This window comes from Choristoneura fumiferana, chromosome Z (assembly GCF_025370935.1).
Source record: "Choristoneura fumiferana chromosome Z, NRCan_CFum_1, whole genome shotgun sequence".
NCBI classification, from domain to species: domain Eukaryota; kingdom Metazoa; phylum Arthropoda; class Insecta; order Lepidoptera; family Tortricidae; genus Choristoneura; species Choristoneura fumiferana.
The window spans coordinates 19,457,918-19,479,327 of record NC_133472.1 but is presented as its reverse complement, the minus strand read 5'-3'; the positions used below and the strand labels follow the sequence as shown (position 1 = coordinate 19,479,327).

The following is a 21,410-nucleotide window of genomic DNA, read 5'->3' as shown; positions in this document are numbered from 1 at the left end:
ATTGCGTACCAAATTTTAAGTCGATGCCATTAACCGTTGACAAGGTCCGTCCAAGATTTGACCCGAGCATACGAGTGGCGGCCGAAAAATAATCTCCTATGGCAAAAAAAATATGCAAAAAGAATACTGGCTGAATTGCATTACAAAATTTGAAAATAGAATAAAAAACCGGTCAAGTGCATTAGTAAAAAAAATGGCCAAGTGCGAGTTGGACTCGTACAATGAAGGGTTCCGTAAACAGTTCAGTAAGTTTATCTTAAAATTATTCTAATATAAGCTTTTATTGCTGACTGTACTTTATGCCCCTGGTTACCAAACTACTCGTCAAGACGACAAACGAGTCCAAACTCTATGCGGTCGTGTCGTTCATCACAGAGTTCATATGGTCACCCACTAGCTTTATCATCAGATCAGATCAAATATATAATAATATTGCATTGTCATCGGATTTATACATGCGTGTAAAATTTCAGCTTAATTGGTTGAAGATACTAAGATTGGCAGGTGTCCGGGCGGACCTTGTGCAAGGTCCGCCCGGATTGCTACCACCATCTTGCTCGCTAATCCTGCCGTGAAGCAGCAGTGCTTGCACTGTTGTGTTTCGGCGTGGAGAGTAAGACAGCCGGTGAAATTACTGGCACGTGAGGTATCCCATCTTAGGCCTCTAGGTTGGCAACGCGTCTGCAATACCCCTGGTGTTGCAGATGTTTATGGGCGGTGGTGATCTCTTACCATCAGGAGACCCATTTGCTCGTTTGCCATCCAGTCAAATACAAAATAAAATAAAATAAAATAGATATCCACTTCAAATTCCATCCGAGCAAACATAGTTACTTACTTACACTGCAAATAAATATAATACTTAGAAGTTTTTGTTAGAATTTTTTTCTTTAATACAAGCTTTTTTTGCCGAATGTACTTTTTGTTGACTGTACTTGCATTGTCGTCTAAACTACATATCTGTACCAAATTTCAAGTCGGTAGTATTAACTATTGAGGAGTTCCCTCCTACAGAGACGATCCTGGCAGGACCACCAAGATGTCACTACCAGATTATTGTATTGTCACCAAATTTACATAAGAATGCCAAATTTCAAGTCGATCGGACCACTGGAAGTGGGTCAAATTTAGCTTCCAAGATTTGACCCAAACAAACAATAAATAAATAAATAAACAAACAGGGCAAGCTAAAGAAAAGCTTCTAAAAATATCGCCGAAATGTAAGCACTTGTGCTAGTATTTCGAATAAAAAAATAATTTCAATTCCTATCCTCTTTGGTGCTGGCTGTTTGCTTCTGAAACCATTGCCCGCATTGCTTATTATATTTTTAGTATTTGTTGTTATAGCGAGTAATACATAATCTGTGAAAATTTCAAGTCTCTAACTTTTACGGCATCAGAGATAGAGCCCTATGACAGACGGACGGACGGACGGACGGACGGACGGACAGACACAGACAGACAGACAGACAGACAGACAGACAGACAGACAGACAGACAGACACACACACGCACACAGACACAAAAAATAAATAGACGTGAACATTATTATGTGCTGTGTACAAGAAAGAAATTTGTTGAATTCAACTCCATATTTGTGGAACATAAATGAAAGGTAAGGAATTAATTTGATAAGTAGTAGAATGAGTAAAATTTCTTATAAGCTATTGTGTCACTAGTAAACACGCACAAAATACAATATTTTTCTAACTGTGCTCCAGGGGTTACGTAGCATAACATCTATCTAAAATCAAATGTCAAAAGTTCGTTTTTCATACGATCAAAATATATACGGTCAAATTGCATAACGTATCATAAATTTAAAAATTCTACGGTCTAAATTCATAACGTTTGTAAGCTATACTGCTCACTATGCATAACGTTCATAATACATAGTCAAATTACGTTATTATTTATTTGTATTTTTCATGTAGCGACTTTTCATGAAGCGTTTTATATTATTACAGTTTATTTTTATCAGTTGCATATATTTTCAGCAGCATTAGGCAACCCACGCCTGATGTCGACGCGGGGCTCCTATTTCTGGGCCCTTCGGGCGTCTGAAGATACCTAACGAACCTATCCTACCTATTAATTTGTCATAATGTGGACACCTAGGGGTAAAGATTTGTTAGAATAATGATTTCGAGTTAATACCTATATAACAAATATTTATTTAGACTTTCGACATTCCAGACGTATGTGTATCAAGTTCCTGACAAATAATATTATACAATACAATACAAATATTCTTTATTGCACACCATAAAGCAGTAAAAAAACTTATAATATAAACACTTAGATTCACGGTAGACAATAGGCGGTCTTATCGCTGAAAAGAGATCTCTTCCAGACAACCATTATTCCATTATTCGTTTTGTACTTCGATATTATATTCATTCGACCAGTTGTGTTGTATGTATTTCGAACGTTATAGATTACGAACGTTATTCATTCAGGCTTTCGACATTCCAGACGTATGCGTATCAAGCTTATGACATCTGATTTTAGATGTTATGCTACGTAACCCGTCCAGGCTCCACAACTTCCAAGTGGGTTAGATAGTGTGCAAAAAAGACGTCAAAAACAAACAATAAAGTTATAATGTATGGAAATTACAAATAAAGGAAGAACTTCAATTTTGCTAACGGAAGAAACGAAAAATTAGATAGGTATATATCAACTTACTACCTTAAAGAAAACACAGACCACCAAAAAGTAAAAAACACCTAAAACAACCCGTGTTTAAAGATAATGTTTCCTTGTGTTGCTGGTGTCCGTATATAAACTTTTTAAGCGTTTTTCTTAACTCATTTACACTTTGCAGGTTCCTGAAGGGCGGCAGTGTATTGTGTTTTAGTATTAGGTATAGTCACAGAGTAGATATAAATAAATATGCGCAAAAACAGTTTGAAACAAATAGTAGCCTATATTTTTACAGGACCACTAGAAAAACGTAAAACAGTTAATTCTGAGTGGTACACGGCCATTTATTTGCCGAAAGTCTTAAAAAAGAATTCGAAAAGATAATAATCATTCTTCATCATGACAATGCCAGCTGTCACTTATCAGGCGGGCGAAACAAGTCGGTTTTTGAAAGCTAAGAAGATCGAATTAAAGAGTCATTCATAGATTGACTACGACGCTAGAATGCCTGCACGAATTTCGATGAAATTTGGAATTTGTGTTGATAGAGTCACGATGTTTAGCACTGTTGTTTATAATGCAATTGCATCAAAAGCAAAGTGCAAAACGACCACAATGTAATTTTTGGGAATACCCATGGGAATTTTGAAAAAATCCCGGACTTTCAATTCAATGCGTGCGAAGGCTCGGGTAAAAACACCAATAGGGTATAGTATAGACCAGCTGCGTTTTTAGTCAAATTATCTAACCCAATAAATATGTATTATGAATCAAAATTTTGGTTAAATTGTAATGATTTAGAGAAAATTGGGCAGAGAGATAGATCAATTTCTGGAGAAAGACTTATTCTGGAAAATATCGCTATCACGTTGTTCCCAAACAGATCATATCCAATAATGATACTTTTAATTTCTGTAATGAGCTAACTGAAATGAAATTCTGTTTCTTGCAGCGTAGCCGCGGCCATAATAATCAACATAAAATCCAAAATTCGACTTCCAAACAAGCCTAACACAAATAAATATATTTCGCATACGTCATGCCAAAATCAAAGATACACATACATAATACAGTGTAATTTGAACTGTGTGACACGAACTTAAGGTACATGTTCCATAAATCTTTCGATCTTTATGATCACCTTGAATGTGTCAATATCTTTGACGTTCTGTGCCTTCTGATATTTACCTCCTTAATTATGTGTTTCGAATTTATTGAAAAGTCGCTTCTGTTATATTTATGATTGCATGTTCTAACTTGATGTTATTGGGAATTTCTAGCGTAATGAATTTATTGAAATTTAAAGCTGGTCCGAAATATTTGACTACCTCGTCCGCTACGATATATCTGATGGCGACTGTACCTATGAGTACAATACACGCTCTCCCTTACAGCTAACCATTTGGTTAAGCTGAACACATAACATGTAAGTACGCTGCTTAATAACCAAAGTTCTGAATCTGGAACAACACGTATAAAATAAACGACAGCACTTTGACGCTGACTTGGATTTATTGTCCTGCATGTTGCAAATGCGAGAGCTGTTCTTAAAGTTCCTAGCTGTTATAGTGACACTCTTTCCCAGCCCGGATAATACCGACATGGAGATACCGACCCTGGTTTTTGTGTACACGGGCGTGTACAAACTGACATGAGCTTCTATGGGCGTCTGGGCGTGGTAACGAAAAACAGGATCGGTATTTCCATGTCGATATTATCCGGGCCGGGAAAGAGTGTCACCCCCTGTGATAAACCTATTTGTAAAATAATACTTTTTATCCTAACGCTGAAAACCATTTTTAAATGACTTTAAAGTCCTGGCCTTAAAGCTGGTAATAAACGTTAAAGGTGGAGTCATCCCAAAATATTTATTGTGAATATTGTATATAAGACTATCTTTCATGAAATACAGTTTTTAGTAGATCGAACTTATTCACTGTGTAGTGTGTAATATCCATAGTACAAGCTTTGCTTAGTATGGGACTAGGTCAATTCCTGTGAAGTGTCCCATGATATTTTTTATTTACTGTTTGTTTCTTTTAAAAAAATATGGCTCTGTCCATTCGAGGACAATTTTGCCAGTGTCTAGTTTTTGCCGTTGTACGGTAAAAAAATTCTAGAAAACGAAATATGAGAGGTAATGGTGCAATTTTTATTTATATTTTGTAAACTTATCAGTCGATATCGGATTCTAGTGACTATTGATTTCAAGCTAGACTTATGTCAGATGACGTAACTGTCAATGCGATTCTTTAATTTTTGAACTATGTCATAATTCCTCAAACTATGGACGAACGACTGTGGAGAAAGTATTCCGAACTCGAAGACAATTTGCTAGACCCAGATAGGGTAATCGAAGATAAAGCTGCTTTTTTACGAAGTGATGAAATAGAAGGAAGTTATCTAGCTATTTACGACGAGATTTACAACGATTCTTCAACGAATCGGGCGCAGCCATAGACTTCAATTTGAACAAACAAGAGGGCGTGCACGACGTCGATCCTCAAGTTCATTTTCATGGCGTAATAATGATTCTAATACATCACGAATATTACTTACAGGTCATATGAAGCCTAAACGACACAAAACTATATTAATGACGGTTTAAGAATTATTGAGAGTTCCCATCACATTATAAACGCAATCGATGATAGAGCAAACCAATATTTATGGTTCTCGTTTAAAAAAAGAAGCTATGCTATCAGCTAACAGATATGAACAGATTAATTAATACATTTTGATATTGTCCCTAGCAGAGCCTACGTAAGACTGGCCAAACTGTTTATTTTCGGTTTTTATTTGATACTACATATGTTATCCTACTTATATAATAAATGCGAAAGTTTGTAAGTCTGTTTGTTTGTCTGTTACTTTATAACGTCTAAACCGATGAACCGATTTAGATGAAATTCGGTATACAGATAGTTTAGAGTCCCGGGGAAGGACACAGGATAATTTTTATCCCGGAAAATTGCATAGTTCCTGCGGGATAGTGAAAACCGAATTCTACGCGGACGGAGTCGCGGATAACGGCTAGTTCTAAATAAAATAATAAAGAACCAACTATAAGTGACTTGCGCCGACAATCTTGACTTTAAAATAATGGCCAACAAGAATAATAAAGCACTTATGACGGTTGACCTACTTTTGTTGGGACTTAACAGGTAAGTCAATGAAATATAATCTCAGTTATGCACTGAGACATGCAAAAGACCGGTTTAAATGCGCAGAAATGCATGCTCCAACGACTATAACTGCATGGTCATAGTTGAGTGTCACTTCAGTTTAAGATACTACGCTGGATGAATACAATTTATATTTATTTTTCATGTATAAAATGTATTTTAGAAACCATATCTGTTAAACAAAATCACGTCAGACGTAAAAAATGTAGGTACAAATAAAAAACTCAAAAGAGTATGAATTCTGTCCCCACCGGTGTCGGGAGTCCCAAAAGAAGGCAATGAGTTCTCCGACCCCAATAGGCTCACGGCCCTGGAAAAATGGACGAGGGGGAACAGTCGAATAAGTAAGCTGGGGGGGGGGGGAGCTTAGGGGGGAACGGGAGAGGCTCAAGAAACTTGAGAGGGAGAATCCGTTCCTTGGGAACGGGAAGGGGATGCTCACGTCCAAACCCAAAAAGAAGTCGGCGCCGACCCAGACAGCAGCAGACGACCCCAATCGGAGCGCCTCCTCCGGCACGGGGGGAACGTCAGGGAAGAGGAAGCCCTCGCTGGAGCGCCCCGGGAGCTCTTCTGTTCCTAAGAAAAAGAATCCGGCGACTAGTCCCGTTGCCCGGAAACTGATTCTTACGGATCTTCCCGAGGCGATGTGGGGGCCACAGGCGGAGCGAGGGATCATCCAGCGGAAGGAGGAGGTTCCTGATCCGTCGGACTCCATCTCCGATATTCCTAACTGTTATCATGTACTTGGCGCAAAACCTTTTGCATTTTGGTTTCGTTCGCGAAACCGTTATTTTTAAACCGGTTTTTAAGGGAACGTTTCCATAAAGTTCTTGTCAGATTAACCGGTTTAGAACAATAAAAACCGGTTTATTCCGGCGCAGGATAAACATCGCCGCCCGCCGCCGGCCGACCAGCTGTCACTCGTCGAATAAACCGGTTTATTTAGGTTATAGTTAAGTTCTTAAAAACGTTCGCGTTCTTATGAAAGTTCGGAGTTAAGCCGAAATAAACCGGTATTTACCGCTATTTTCTAAACCGGTTCCGAGCCTTGACCGGGGGAGCCCATCAGGTTACTTAAACCTCGCTGACGAGACTTTGTGGCAAGAGTCGAAAGGACAAGATGCCCCTCAATTCCAACTCCGGATCCCACGGGGAGTTCAACTCTTTGGGGGAAACCTTTCCGGACCCCCCCTTGAATTAATGGATACTACTAAACGTAAAACAGTTCTTCGGGGAAGCGTCTGTCTCAAGCCCGCTCCCATGTTTCACTGCTCTACACCGAGACTCTGCCAAAGCCATGGTCTATGGCTACACTCCGACATTTTATGTGTATCATGCATTTTATCAACAGTAAAAAAATCCGGCCAAGTCTGTGTCGGGCCACGCGCACAGCGTCGCGAAGTACCGTTTTGGAATAAAATGTTGACGGTAGTATGGAACAACTGGAAGTAACTGGAGGTCAATGGAGAGGGGGGGGGGAGGGGCTATGTCCAACAGTGCACTTCTTACGGCTGAAATGTTGGATGACGTTGATGAATATGGAACCACAGGCACGCCCATAACATGTAATAAATAATAAATAAAGTTACGTCCCCTATTTTACCCCCTAACAGGAAAATTTTTTAAAAACGCGCGAACAAATACCTATTTATCTCTTATCATGTGCCCAAATGCCAAGTTTTATAAAGAACCATTGATTTCTCTTCGACAATGACGATATTCCATATAAACTTTCATCCCCTATTTCACCCACTCACAGAAAGAATTTGTAAAAAAACGAGCGAACAAATATCTTATTTATCTCTTTTCACGTGCCGAAATGGCAAGTTTAATAAACATTCATCGATTTATCTTCGATAATGATGACCTTCTATATAAACATTCATGCCCTATTCCATCCCCTCACAGGTCGAATTTTCAGAAAAGCTCAAACAAATATCAACTTATTTCTTATTAAGTGCCTCAATGCCAAGTTTCATGGTTTTATCTTCGACAGCGGCGAACTTCCACCATATAAACTTTCATCCCCTATTACAACCCCTTAAAGCCAATTTTACGCGATAAAAGATAGCCTATGTTCTTTCCCAAGGTCTATTCTATCTCTGTACCAAATTTCATCAAAATCGGTTCAGCGGTTTAGGCGTGAAAGCGTAACAGACAGACAGATAGTTACTTTCGCATTTATAATATTAAATATAGTATAGTATAGTATGGATTAACCCTTACCTTCCTTTTGCTACTCGGTTTTTAAATTTCAAAATATTAACCTGACAAGTACAACATTGACTTAAGAATAAAATTTCTGTAATAAACGAAATTATTAAGTACACATTTTTAAACTAAACTTTGTTTCTCTATTTCTTAAAATTTTATATTTTTTATAAAAAATGTTAGCCACAGTTTTAAATAGGTATATTATGAATAATTATTTAATTGTTGATACTTTTTTTTTTTTCCTTACACAATAATACACATTTAGAAAAAGGTTAAAATATCTGAAATGTTCACTTGACAATGACGTAAGAAACTTTTGACACATTTGGCAAAGCAACTCATGAGTACAAGTACGATTATCTCCACTTCGACATTTGGTCAGGCTATCCCCACTCGTCCAAGGCCGCCTGCCTACTTACAATCTACGTTTCCCGCGCAAACAATTCGTTTGCCTTAACCGAAACCTACCTATACCGAAAAAGAAAACAAACGAGCGAAGGCGCGAGAAAAAGCTACCGTTTACACAACAGAGGCAACCCTAGCGCACATTTCCATGACGTTGCGTCATCCGCGCCCCGATAGGAGCGTTAGGCATCGATTCGATAGCGGTGGGATCGCCCTCCGTCCATACAAGTGATGTGATGTATCTGTTACGTAGTAATTTGTATATAATCTGTGATTTAGTCATGGCCGCGACTACGTCAAACCGGCTTTTGTATATTAGACAAGGTAAAGAGCTTGATAGTAAAAAACAAAACAAATCGTAGTCTTAATTTGTTTTCATCTCTCCTGTTTGGAAATTTTAATTTTCATGGGTAGGTAGGCGGGTGAAAAATTGCTTTTTGATCTCTAGGGTGGAAAGTATATTTTTTTTAATTTTTCGATTAGCCACGGAGTCGAAGATAATTGAGTTACGTCAATGACACTTTTTTTTCACGTTTCGGCATGACCATATAAGATGCACGTCGTGACCAAGGAGCTTATATACAACACTGGAGGTTGAACGCCTAACATCCGTTTGAAACAAGAAATTTGATCTTTAGTTATTTCGTCACGAACATATTCCATCTCTTTCTTTAGTTAGGTTAAGAAGAGATGGAATATATAAATAAGTAATAAAGGTCAAACTTCTTCGTAAAGTAAATAAGCTACTTGGTCGTGACCAACTTGATTTTTTTTATAGTCGGCCGTGGCAAGTGGCAAGTCGAAAAGGTACCGTTGGAGGTTGGATGTAAGTAAACTCAATTTATTATTATTCTAATTTTTTTTTAGTACTTTACTTTCCTCACAATCGAAATGAAAAGTAGAGTGTCTAACTCGGGTGAAATGGGTCGCTTTCCACCCTTGGTTATCATCAATCTACTATTGTAATTTATCTTACCATTTAAACCTAGACATCAAAGTAGAAATAATCGGAACGAGTTGATAGGGTACAGCCATGGGATAATAAATGTATGCACCTTACCAAGACATCAAAAATAAAAATATCTATACACCATATATCGATACAACCATAGCACTATATGATATTATTTGGTGCTATGGTTGTATCGATATATGCTTTCGACTGTACAAAAAACTGTTTGCTTGCTAGCAAAAGGTAATAGATTTTTTATATTCGAGCCATAAAAATCACACTAAGCCGCTTATATATTTGTCATATTTTTTGCGTTAAAACTAGTAAAGAGCTAAGCTTCTTAATTTTAAAATTAATCAATCTAACCCCATTTTACGGTAGGTTAGGTTTTATATAACTATGTTTCGATAAAGGGTGAATATTTTTATTCTTATGTGTATTATTGTTCTTTTCCGCCCGTAAGTAGGTAGGTAGGTAATGTTCAAAATTATTAAAAAAATCGCAATTAAAGTCGCTCGGCATTGCATATTTAAAAAAACTCGCAAAGCTGTATTTTCCGTATTCGGATTAAAAGATTGCAACTTCTTACTCTTTTATGAGACAATTTCAAGCTACATTTCAGTCAGTGGTGACGAGAACAAAGTTTTTTTTTTCTTTCAGTAGGTATGCATTAGAAGAAATTAGTTAGCCACTAATTAATGTCATTGAATTATGCGACTTTTTACAAGCTTTGATTTAGTTTCACCTGTCCCGTTGTCTGTCTTGTCTGTAATCAAATCTTACAAGTTAAATTTGATCAACTTCCAGTAATCGGATTGATTTGAAATTTGGCATACTTACGTAAATCGTGTGACTACAATAATCTTGTAGTGAAATCCTGGTAGTCCGGCCAGGATCGTCTCCGCAGGACGAAACTCTTGAACGGTTAATGGCTTCGACTCGAAATTTGGTATACAATAGTTTGGGTGACAATGCTAGTAAACTCGACAAAAGTACAATCAGCAAAAAAAGCTTGTATTAAAAATGATTTTTTTACCAAACAACTTTTTAACCTAACATAGGTTTTTAATAAGTATAGAAAAAACATTTTTTTAAAATAACTTGATATAATCTAGGTTCCTCTATAAAAATAATAAATACTACTACCGATACCCATTACAAAGTCATTAATGTCTAATTTTGACAAAATCACGCGTCTTCGTGGATGGCACCAGGTACAAGAAGTTAATTTAAAAGTCAGCCTCATTTTACTACGTCCTCAAAATTATACCCGAAGAATATTTTATTAAATTCATCTTATGACACCATATGATTTAATTGATTGTCACGGTATACAATTTTTCATGACTTACCCGTGGTTCAACTATAGTTTGTCAAACTGCTTAAGCTAGTTTGTCCAAGCTTGCTCTTTCTGGCATTTTTCGCTTCGGGCAACTGAAGTTACCTAACTAAACTAACCTACCTATTTTTGTATTAAAATATAATATTTATATAAATAAATAAATATAGATATAATAATTCCGGATTGGACAAATAAGTTGGACCACGGCTACGTACCTCAATTTTTGCTGTATTTACTTGTCACCACTAGTACATAATTAATATGTATTTTTACCTCAAACTGATATGGCTAGGCAATCGCACTTATCATAGTCGAATTAAAATAATAGGGCTTTTAGTATTTGAAGTCAAAAAAACCCGACACGTGCGAAAAAACTGCGACAAATGATTGCTAGCTTTCAAACGTCCGGGTTTGTCGGTATCTATAGGGAAACTGGCGGGAAATCTGGCTCATCTCGTGGGAAATGCGCACAACGTGCGTTGAGCGTCGGGCAGGCGGGACCATACTCGTTGTTTGCACCTCGACGCCGTGATCAACCAAGGCACGACCTCTACCTTTGGGAATCTACGACCACATTATTTACTTGTGTTTATCATTCCATTGGATTAAGGAACTGAAGGAGTAAATCCATCCATCCATACTTTATTTTAATAATATTATAACTGCGAAAGTAACTGTCTGTCTGTCTGTTACGCTTTCACGCCTAAACCGCTGAACCGATTTTAATGAAATTTGGCACAGAGATAGAATAGAATTGGGGAAAAAACATAGGCTATCTTTTATCGCGAAAAACAGCTTGAAGGCGTAGAAATAGGGGCTAAAAGTTTATATGGTGGAAGTTCGTCACTGCCGAAGATAAAACCATGAAACTTAATAAGGGGTTGTAATTAACGCAGCTTCCTTAAACTGTCATTTCTGCCTTCAAAGGGTCTAGCAGGCTAAGCGATCTGGTCATTCTTTCAGATGGTGTACGTGTACTGGCAAGTCCTAAGAACACTATGCTTAATATCAGTCCTCGATCTTTTTTTGGTTTTCGAGTTATTCAGGATAATGTAAAATCATCAGCGTATCATTGAAAGTGGCATATTTTGTAAACTGTTCAAATTAGATTAACCAAACAAAATAATATTTGACACTAATAAAATAGGCTACAAAATACATATAGTCTACACACTTAACCCTTTACCAGGCCCCTTAGAACTAGCGTGTCTTCATACGTACTCTATATACTTTTACAACCGTATTTAACGCCTTGTAAAAAATGTATTTACGAAAGTCGGAGATGTTCCCTTAAACCAGAAATAAAAATGTGGGTTACGGTTATCCCATCGCCTGTCTAAGTAATTAACTGTCATACTCGATTTTGTCTTATTATATTCTTGATCAGGCGAAGGGATATATTCCTCCCACATCTTATTCTTCAGGGAAAGTCTTTAAAAGGAGATTTTACAGCTAGGTACATGAATTCGCTCTAGGTTGAACACCAAAACAGTTTTATTACTTACGCGAGTTTTTATGACACGACAAGACAATTTACCGGGCCATGGGAAGAATAGCTCCCGCACAATTAAACTCTTAATAAGGCCATGGGATAATGTCAACCCACATCCTAATTTTGGTCATACACAAAAATGCATGAATATTTAGCAATGTTTAAGATTACATTACCTTTCAACACTCAAAATCTATAAAATATCAAAAAATTGTTCGATCTATGTACTTCTGTTTCATAGAAATTAAGGAGTGTTCCAATTTCTCCGTAGTTTACTGAAATTAGAGTTCAAGTGAATCTAAACGGCTGCCAAAGATATATTACGCGATTGAGAAGCGTGTTGTGAATGAAGATAATAAAATACTATTTTCAGGGATCGACAAAATATTTTGTAGGACGTTTGGAGTTAAAACCTGACTACGGTAACCGATATAAGATGTGGGAGGAATATATCCCTTCGCCTGGTAAAGGGTTAATCCATCTCTTCTCCAGACCGCGAATTCCATTTAAAAAAAAACTTTTTCTCGACTCTCCAAATATGCCTCTGCAGCGGCTAAGACCTCGTTGTCGTTCAAAATTTTTTTTGCCTCTGAGGTGTTCCTTCAGTCGTGGAAACAGATGAAAGTCGCTGGAGGGCTAGGTCGGGTGAATACGGGGGGTGATCTAGCAATTCGAAGCCCGCGTCCTGGATTGCAGCCATTGCAACTCTGGCCTTATGAGGTGCGTTGTCTTGGTGGACCAAGAAAGACCATAAAAGAAGAAATGGATTCTCTTTACCGCGAGTCTGCTTCTTCTTTATCTACGTGCCAGAAGTGGTCTAGTGAATGTAAGCGTTGGAGAGCATCAAAGACAACCCTGGAGCTGGTCGGCCTAACGAGGCTACTTCACTAGAAAATTACAATAAATTGGAGAAAATAATATAAGAAAATGGTCAAGTGAAGGTGAAATCTATAGCACAAAGGACCAATCTTTCTATTGGTACTATCCATGATATTATACATGACCACCTCAATATGTCAAAAGTAACTGCGTGATGGGTGCCGCGAATGCTGTCACCGGTTCAGAAAGATACGCGTGTAGCTTGTTGTTCAGACTTTATTGAGTGTGCGGTGAAAATCCTGATGAGGTACTTCAAAGAATTGTTACCGGAGATGAAACCTGGTTTCATCATTATGATCCTGAGAGCAAGCAAGAATCCATGCAGTGGCACATTAAAGGAACACCTCATCCCAAGAAGTTCAAAGTCATGCCTTCAGCTGGTAAGGTCATGGCCACAATATTCTGGGATTTTGAAGGAATATTGCTGAGCGATTTTAAATCAAAGGCTGTAAATATTACCGGGAGTACTACGCTAACATTCTACGTCAATTAAGGAAAGCAATCAAAGAGAAGAGGAGAGGAAAGTTAAGCAAGGGAGTTCTGCTGCTGCATCACAACGCCCCGGTGCATACTGCTTGTATTGCCAAGGCCGCTGCTTTTGAATCTGGGTTCGAAACTTACTCATCCACCGTATAGTCCAGATTTAGCCCCTGGCGACTCCTTTTTGTTTCCCAATCTCAAAAAAGATCTTCGAGGTAATCGATTTTCTGACGATGAAGCGCTGAAGGCAGCAGTTCAGGAGCATTTTGACACCAAAGACGAAAAATATTTTTATTAGGGTTTAAAAAAAATCGACCGATCTAGTAAGTGTATAAACATTGAAAAATAACAAAAAAATTACTTTCACTTTCTTTTGTTTTCATTATTATAACGAAAATTTATTGAACGCCCCTCGTATATAATCCTTCTTTATCAAACAAGTGCACCGGCCACTTGAAATATAAGATTTTCTTTGCGCATTTCAAAGTGAGAACAAACTCATTACAATGTCATGACATAATTGTGTTTGACAAATTAATTTCTGTTCAATATGAATAATTCAAGAGAAGAGAAAAAACGAATATTCATTAAAAATAACAAAAATAATCCTGCTTTTTTATGCGATAGCTATCGCTACAGCTAGGTGTCAGATAATAAAAATGGGAACTCGTTTTGGCGTTGAGCAAAACGAAAAGTGTTGTACTTCCGTAACGTTAAATCGTGAAAAGACACTAATCATTCGAGGGTTTGGTAGTTTGCACTGCTGTGACAAGATTTTGACAAGATGCATCAAGACTTCGTGATCGACGTAACAAAAAAAAAGTGTGTGAATGACGGCGGTGAAAAGAGTTTATGAACGTACCGTAGGCACCGTGAGGAAAGAAAATCAGAGGTCTCCAATACCACATGAAATTCCACCCTCACCTGCAATGTAAGTTTCTACTACACTTTGTTGTCATTAAAGTCTACTTACTACAATAAGTTTATGAAATATATTTTTTTCATTTAAGGTACGTTGAATGTGGTGGCAGTGCCAACAGCACACCTTCAAGCGGGTATCAATTTAGTGTTCAGGTGTCGATAGAGGACAACTTTTCGGAACACCATTACGGAAACAAGAAAAGTATGTATCATAGCATAATTTGTATTAATCTCATTAATAAAATGAAAGCTCATGGTTTTTTTTCTTTCAGTATAGAATGTAGTCCAAAACGTGTGCGCCGGTCCCTTTACGAGGAACGACCACAACTGGCCGTGACAAGTCCTGTGGCAGCTTCTTCATCAGATAGGTACATACCTATCTGATGAAGAAGCTGCCACGCACATGCCTTTGATTTTTTTTATATCCATAATAATCTTATTGGTTAAATAATACAACATGATGAATTTGATTCTTATAGGAACCCTGCGACTTCTTTGCGGCCTCAACGACCTCTGCGCGGCCTAGAAATTGAAGATCTATTACATTACGGTAAGTATATTATTTAACTGAAATTTAGTTAGGACTAGGACGCTGAAATTAAAGATGTACTAAATTGTTATTGGTTAAATCTGTCAGGAAGTGAAGAAGAGAGCGATAGTGAAGATGATTATGAACTTATAGCTCCTGTGCTCGTTGCAAGAGCGTTACGGGTGCTCTGGGAGACTCCCGTAGATGAAGAGGAAACTGAGTACTGAATACTGAATGAAGTATAGACTTTTAAGATTGGCTTTTGGAGGTTACCTAATGATTCGCCGACTATTTTTAGGCAGATTATTGATTGGCAGACAACGTTTCGCCGAGTAACGATACGCCGATGAATTGTACGCAAATGTTTGTTCGCAGACTAACGTTTCGTAACTCAACCTTTAGCAGACTATTTACTTGGCATATGAGTCAGTAAGCCGTACGACTATTTACAGAAATTCGTTTAGCCTATTAATCACTACAATTGCACATTTGTCGAACAACCTTGCTTTTGTAACGGTTGAACTTCACGGTTGATTATTCAGTGCGCATATCAATTTTCGCATCTTTTCGTTTCGCATGGGGACTGGCATTCAATACCGTGAGTATGTGTGGATTACACTAATGCATTTTTACACGCCGTACTGACCGCGCACTTTATGATTTTTTATGTACCTCACAAGTTTCAAATGTATAACGCAAGTAATAAACGTATTTTGACATCATTTGTATTTATTTTACATTGGAGAAACGTTGCGATGCTAGCAGTTCGGTTCTGGCACTTCGCCGACGAATTCTGCTGAACCTAACTTCATTTTGATATAGTATCAACTCAGTAGTCGTTTGATTTTATCTACGCAGATTACGATCGACTGAGAATGCCATATGGTGTCTCGACGAAAGTTGTTCGGTTAACTGAAACAATTACGAAACAAACAATACTAAACGTAAATCTGATCGCTATTCTTATAAAACGAAGAATAGGCGTAACGAAATTATTTAGTGAAACTGAGTACTGAAACTTTTTGGAGATGTTTGGTATTTTTCATTTTTATTTTTATTTCAACTCGAAATTTTGTTACTTTTACGTTCATCCCGTAAAATCCATATCGAAAATACAAACTGAAACAAAGATGCACAGAAAAACCAGCAAAAGAGACCAGCGCTGGGCGATGGAGTTTTGAAAGTTTCTCGAGGGCTAAAACATAGATGTCGCTAGTGTCGCTGCTTAAGTGACTAAATAAGAAACAAACAAGCTGAGATATGTGGTGCATATGAGAAATTTGTTTCTGTACTCCTGTCCAGTGGTGGTGTAGGGGTGCACGCAGCACGGAATGCTGAGGACCTGGGTTCGATTCCCACTCCCAGCGCTGGTCTTTTTTACTGGTTTTTTTGTTTGTTATAGACTTTCACTGTATTTTGATTTTTTCCTGAATCTCCGGTTTTTTTCTGCATATTTCTACTGCTTCTTTTAGATTTCATCATGCAACACTGAGAACAAGCCTTATCAAAACGTCTGTTATCTCGTGCCCATGTAAAATATAAAAATATTCTTTTCGCGGACGAAAAATATAAAAATATTCTTTTCTCAAACATGCTCGGAAATGTATGCGTTAATGTCACGAAATGGAGACATGAAGTTCCTCATTTATGGCTCCCTACCACCTCCCTACATAACTTCTTGGCCTAGGCCATCAAGTATGTATGAAAATCCATTATTGTCCGCTGCTCTAACTTTTTAAATTTGCTTACTAACATTAAACTGACAAAGGAAAAATTACGAACAGCCAACCACCACTACTCTGTAAGCATTTGCGATACTGCGATGTGATGCGATGCGAGCGAAGCGACGCGACAGCGTAGCTGACTGCAGACTCAAATCCAATCTCTCCGGCCCAAGAGAGAGACCTTACAATGCGGTAAAAGATGTCCTGTATAGAGCACGTAGAAGAAATCTGGGTGTTATTAAAACAGAGTTTCAAACGTCAATGGATGTTGTAGTGCCAAATGCTATAAAAAAACAATTTTAGTCGCGGGATATGAGCTTAATGATGAAAATGAAAAACTCCCTGTGTTTAGCTCTCAATATTGCATGCAACATTATGCAATGCAAAAAAAAAATTTCTTTGCTGACGGGACATTTAAACGGGTGCCGAGTCGTTTTTATCAACTGTTTTCGATACATGTCGATATAAACATTTCTCAAAATTCTACAAACATCGTCCCTGTCGTATTGGCCCTGTTGCCGAATAAAAGAGACACAACATTTATAGCTTTGTTAACTGTAATTCGCGATGTCCTCGGAGTACAGATACAGATATTTAAAACAGACTACGAAATAGCACCTATTAACGCATTTGAAATTTTCCCAAGTAGCAAAATTACCGGTTGCTACTTTCATTTTAACAGGGCGATATGGAAAAAGGCCAATGACATTGGTTTAGCCAACACTCATAAAGGACGGTAAATAACAAGAATGACAGCAAATTTGCCTCTGATACCAGCAGCATCATATATAATAAATGCCTGGCAAGCAATAGTGGCAGATGCTGAAGATTCCCTACAGATGGAATCTTTTGTGAAATACTTCCAACGACAATGGATAAGGAGTCCTAATCTGATTTCGTGTGCAAAGGAACCGAACAAATAACGGATTGGAGGTTTGGCACCGTCGACTAAACATGAGAATGCAATATAAATCGACACTGATTTTATTCATGGTTAACTTAAAAAAAGACGCCGCACTGCAAGTATCTGAAATAAGTAATTCACTTTTTGCACGTGTCAATCGCAAAAAGAAAGACATAATATTTGATCGCGAATATCGACAGTTAGTAAACAGTCTTGAGATGGAAGTGATAACAACTGTGGAATTTTTGCAGAAAATCTGTAACTTAAAGCGAAAGTTAAAAAAAATCGATCTAGTTGAATCGAGATTTGGGCTTATTGATATCTGGTCCAATCGCGATTTAGTCCTATCGATAATTAGTCGAATCGAGATCTGGGCTTATAGATACTAACCCATTTATTTTTCTTTGCTAATATATAATAACATGGGGAGGCCTTGGCCCAGCAGTGGGACATCAATCCAGGCTAGATAATTAATTAATATATAATAAAACAAAACATCTTCTTGTCTCTTATTATTTAAGAGCTTCACTCTTATCATGATTGGTTTTTTGGAGTCTTTTTGTATTTTTTTTATTTCAACTCCAAATTTGTTACTTTTACGGGTATCCCGTGAAACCATATCCAGCGTCCAGCGTCCAGCGGTGGTGTAGGAGTTATATCACGCAGCACGAATTGCTGAGGACCTGGGTTCGATTCCCCGCGCTGGTCTCTTTTTCTGGTTTTTCTGTGCATCCATGTCTCAGTTTGTATTTTCGATATGGTTTCACTCTTATCGATGTACAGTCAAGGGCAAAGATATCGACACGGCCAAAGTTGCAAAAATATGTATACACGGCCTTAATGTTAAGTGCATAAAGTCGTGTATACATATTTTTGCAACTTTGGCCGTGTTGATATCTTTGCTCTTGACTGTCAACTTGAGCTCAATGCTGTATGATTTTTTTAATATCTTTCGGATCATTGGATATATTTATTATCCAATTATTCGATGGATCTGCCAATTATGTTTTATCCCTTTTGCGTTTGAGCCTTTACTTTTATGCAATGTAGTTTGTTATAATGCAATGATATCGAATACAAACAGTGAGGTATTATTGTTCAAAATAGGCATAAATGACAAATATTTGCCGTAAAGCATCAAACAAACAAAAATGTGCATTTTAACGTGCAAGACATTAGACCTTTTTTTTTTTATTCGACTGGATGGAAAACGAGCAAATGGGTCTCCAGGTGATAAGAGATCACCACCGCCCATAAACATCTGCAACACCTGGGGTATTGCAGACGCGTTGCCAACCTAGAGGCCCAAGATGGGATACCTCGCGTGCCAGTAATTTCACCGGCTGTCGTACTCTCCACGTCGAAACACAACAGTGCAAGCACTGCTGCTTCACGGCAGGATTAGCGAGCAAAATGGTGGTAGCAATCCGGGCGGACCTTGCACAAGGTCCTACCACCTGCCTGCCTTAGGGTGGAATTTCTCATAAAAGGACACTTATGGATGCATTTAAATTGCTTTGAAATTCATAATAATACAGTTCAATTACCTTTCCGTGACAGTAACTTTTTAAATTTAGGATTCCTAACCTCTAGTTTTTTTTTTATTTCATGACCATGGATACAAAGTCCTTTAGTAGCCTCAATTTGGAATAAATAAAGAATTTACCATGAAATTGAAATCATTTCGCAACATTTTTATTTAGTTACTAATCAATAATCGTTTTAAAATATAATTTAGTATCCATATTTTGTAAACAAAGAATTATTATTGTTTACACTGGCAATTTAGAGTGAATAAAAAAAATTACCATAAAAACAAAATAATTAAGTATGTCAAATTTCATTCCCGGAATTGGCGGGAAACGTAATTCGCTTCATTCATATTACATACCGTGTTGAATGTGTCACATGAGTGTAGAAATCGAAGTCTTCAGCCTGATGATGATGATTTAAAAGTATTCGTAAAAAAAGTATTGTATACAACGCTGCATTATAACGTTGAACTTTCGTGATTTTTCTCATAGTCAAAATACGCGTGTGCGTGTGTGTGTGTGTGTGTGTTAGCGTGATAACTCCTGTTTGTGGCATTTTGACTAACGTTGCATTACATGGTCTTTAAACGCTCGTGGTGTTTTTTTAAAGCGATGCCACGCCAACTCGCGTTTTAAAACCTCACTTATACAACAGTTGCATAAAATACTATAGAGACAAGAATCAATCAGGAGAAAAGACGCATGGGTTCTATAGTTTTGTAACAAACAAATGAAAATCATTGAATGAAACTCAACTTATTGTAATTCACCACAATTGCTAATTACAACCTTGGCTGACACAGTCCCACTTTTGCTTCCGTATCTTTCTATTTTCTTCAACACGTCTAATCCAGAAATGACATGTCCAAATACAACGTGCTTTCCATCCAACCAATCAGTCCTGTAATAAATAAGTTTTTTTTTAAAAAACAGGTTAGGTTATCACCTAGGATTATCAATGTAAACTGCAAATGAATACGTTATAGGTATGCAAAAGTCAAAATTATTTAACTACATATTCACTTACTTAGCAGTACAAAGGAAGAACTGCGATCCATTTGAATTGGGACCAGAGTTGGCCATACTCAACACGCCAGGACCTGTATGTCTAAGAGTAAAGTTTTCATCATCAAATTTTCGTCCATATATAGATTTTCCACCAGTCCCATTATTATTTGTAAAATCTCCGCCTTGACACATCTGATATGATTAAGTTAAGAAAATAATTATACTAATATAAAAAATCCATCAAAAACGCATTAAAAAAAGTTTTTCTAATCGCGTAGTGTAATGTGCTACTAACGATATCGCTATCAGTAATCCAATGAGGTGCATTGTGTGATCGCAACTTTGACATTTCAAACGTTTCACAATGTTCTTTTATGCACTGCAAATGGCGGGAATTTAACTAAAAACATCAACCATTCTATTTATTTACTTAATTTTATTGTTAAATCGACTTTATAGATTAATTAAAATATGTTTACATAAACAATTATTGAATAACTAGCTTTTGCCCACGGCTCCGCTCGCGTGGTATTCGGTTATCGCGCGCTGTTCCCTCGGGAACTGTGCATTTTTCCGGGATAAAAAGTAGCCTATGTCACTCAATCAGTCGCTCCGTTACGGCGTGAAAGACGGACAAACATACAAACACACTTTCGCATTTATAATATTAGTAAGTATGGATTAAGTGCTTAAATGGCAAGTTTTATGGTTTTATCTTCGACAGTGACGAACTTCCAACATATAAACTTTCACCCCCCTATTTCAACCCCTTAAAGCCTATTTTTCGCGGTTAAAGATAGCCTATCTTCTTTCCCAAGGTTTATTCTATCTCTGTACCAAATTTCATCAAAATCGGTTCACCGGACAGACAGACAGACAAGAGTTACTTTCGCATTTATAATATTACTAGCTATTGCCCGCGGCTCCGCCCGCGCGGTATTCGGTTATCCCGCGCGATTCCCTCGGGAACTGTGCATTTTCCCGGGATAAAAAGTAGCCTATGTCACTCTCGGGCCCATAAACTATCTCTATGCCAAAAATCACGTCGATCCGTCGCTCTGTTACGGCGTGAAAGACGGACAAACTTACACACAAACACACACACTTTCGCATTTATAATATTAGTATGGATAAGTAGGATAAGTAGGAATAGTAGGATAGTCAGTTACCTGCTTATAGATCTAGTGAATAATGTTT

The 21,410-nt window shown here is 37.5% G+C and overlaps 3 protein-coding genes across 12 annotated transcripts in view; 1 reads left to right on the top strand and 2 right to left on the bottom strand.

Moving 5' to 3' along the window:
- Nucleotides 1–11,326, bottom strand: part of 5-HT2A (5-hydroxytryptamine receptor 2A) — a 41,737-nt gene extending 30,411 nt beyond the window's left edge. For 2 of the 9 annotated variants that reach the window (XM_074091682.1, XM_074091690.1), the window contains exon 1: nucleotides 10,960–11,321. The gene's annotated coding sequence lies outside the window, so the exon portion shown is untranslated. Of the gene's footprint in view, nucleotides 1–10,959 lie in introns of all 9 variants that reach the window. The other 7 variants (XM_074091730.1, XM_074091722.1, XM_074091711.1 and 4 more) reach the window with 7 other exon arrangements.
- LOC141438860 (uncharacterized) lies at nucleotides 6,199–7,189 on the top strand. Its single transcript, XM_074102901.1, has 2 exons — nucleotides 6,199–6,696; nucleotides 6,746–7,189. Exon 1 carries the CDS (start codon nucleotides 6,266–6,268, stop codon nucleotides 6,626–6,628), a length of 363 nt encoding a protein of 120 aa, XP_073959002.1. The 5' UTR covers nucleotides 6,199–6,265; the 3' UTR covers nucleotides 6,629–6,696; nucleotides 6,746–7,189.
- An 8,624-nt stretch (nucleotides 11,327–19,950) lies between the features above and the next one.
- Nucleotides 19,951–21,410, bottom strand: part of cyp33 (peptidylprolyl isomerase cyclophilin-33) — a 28,056-nt gene continuing 26,596 nt past the window's right edge. For both annotated transcript variants that reach the window (XM_074091664.1, XM_074091671.1), the window contains exons 5-6: nucleotides 20,233–20,405; nucleotides 19,951–20,106 (exon numbers count right to left, since the gene is read on the bottom strand). In XM_074091664.1, coding sequence (XP_073947765.1) covers nucleotides 19,962–20,106; nucleotides 20,233–20,405 — 318 coding nt within the window. In that variant the 3' untranslated portion in view covers nucleotides 19,951–19,961. The remainder of the gene's footprint in view (nucleotides 20,107–20,232; nucleotides 20,406–21,410) is intronic.

What these genes read in the sequence shown, in the direction of transcription:
- LOC141438860 (XM_074102901.1), top strand. Translation starts at nt 6,266, where the DNA reads ATGCTCACGTCCAAACCCAAAAAGAAGTCGGCGCCGACCCAGACAGCA.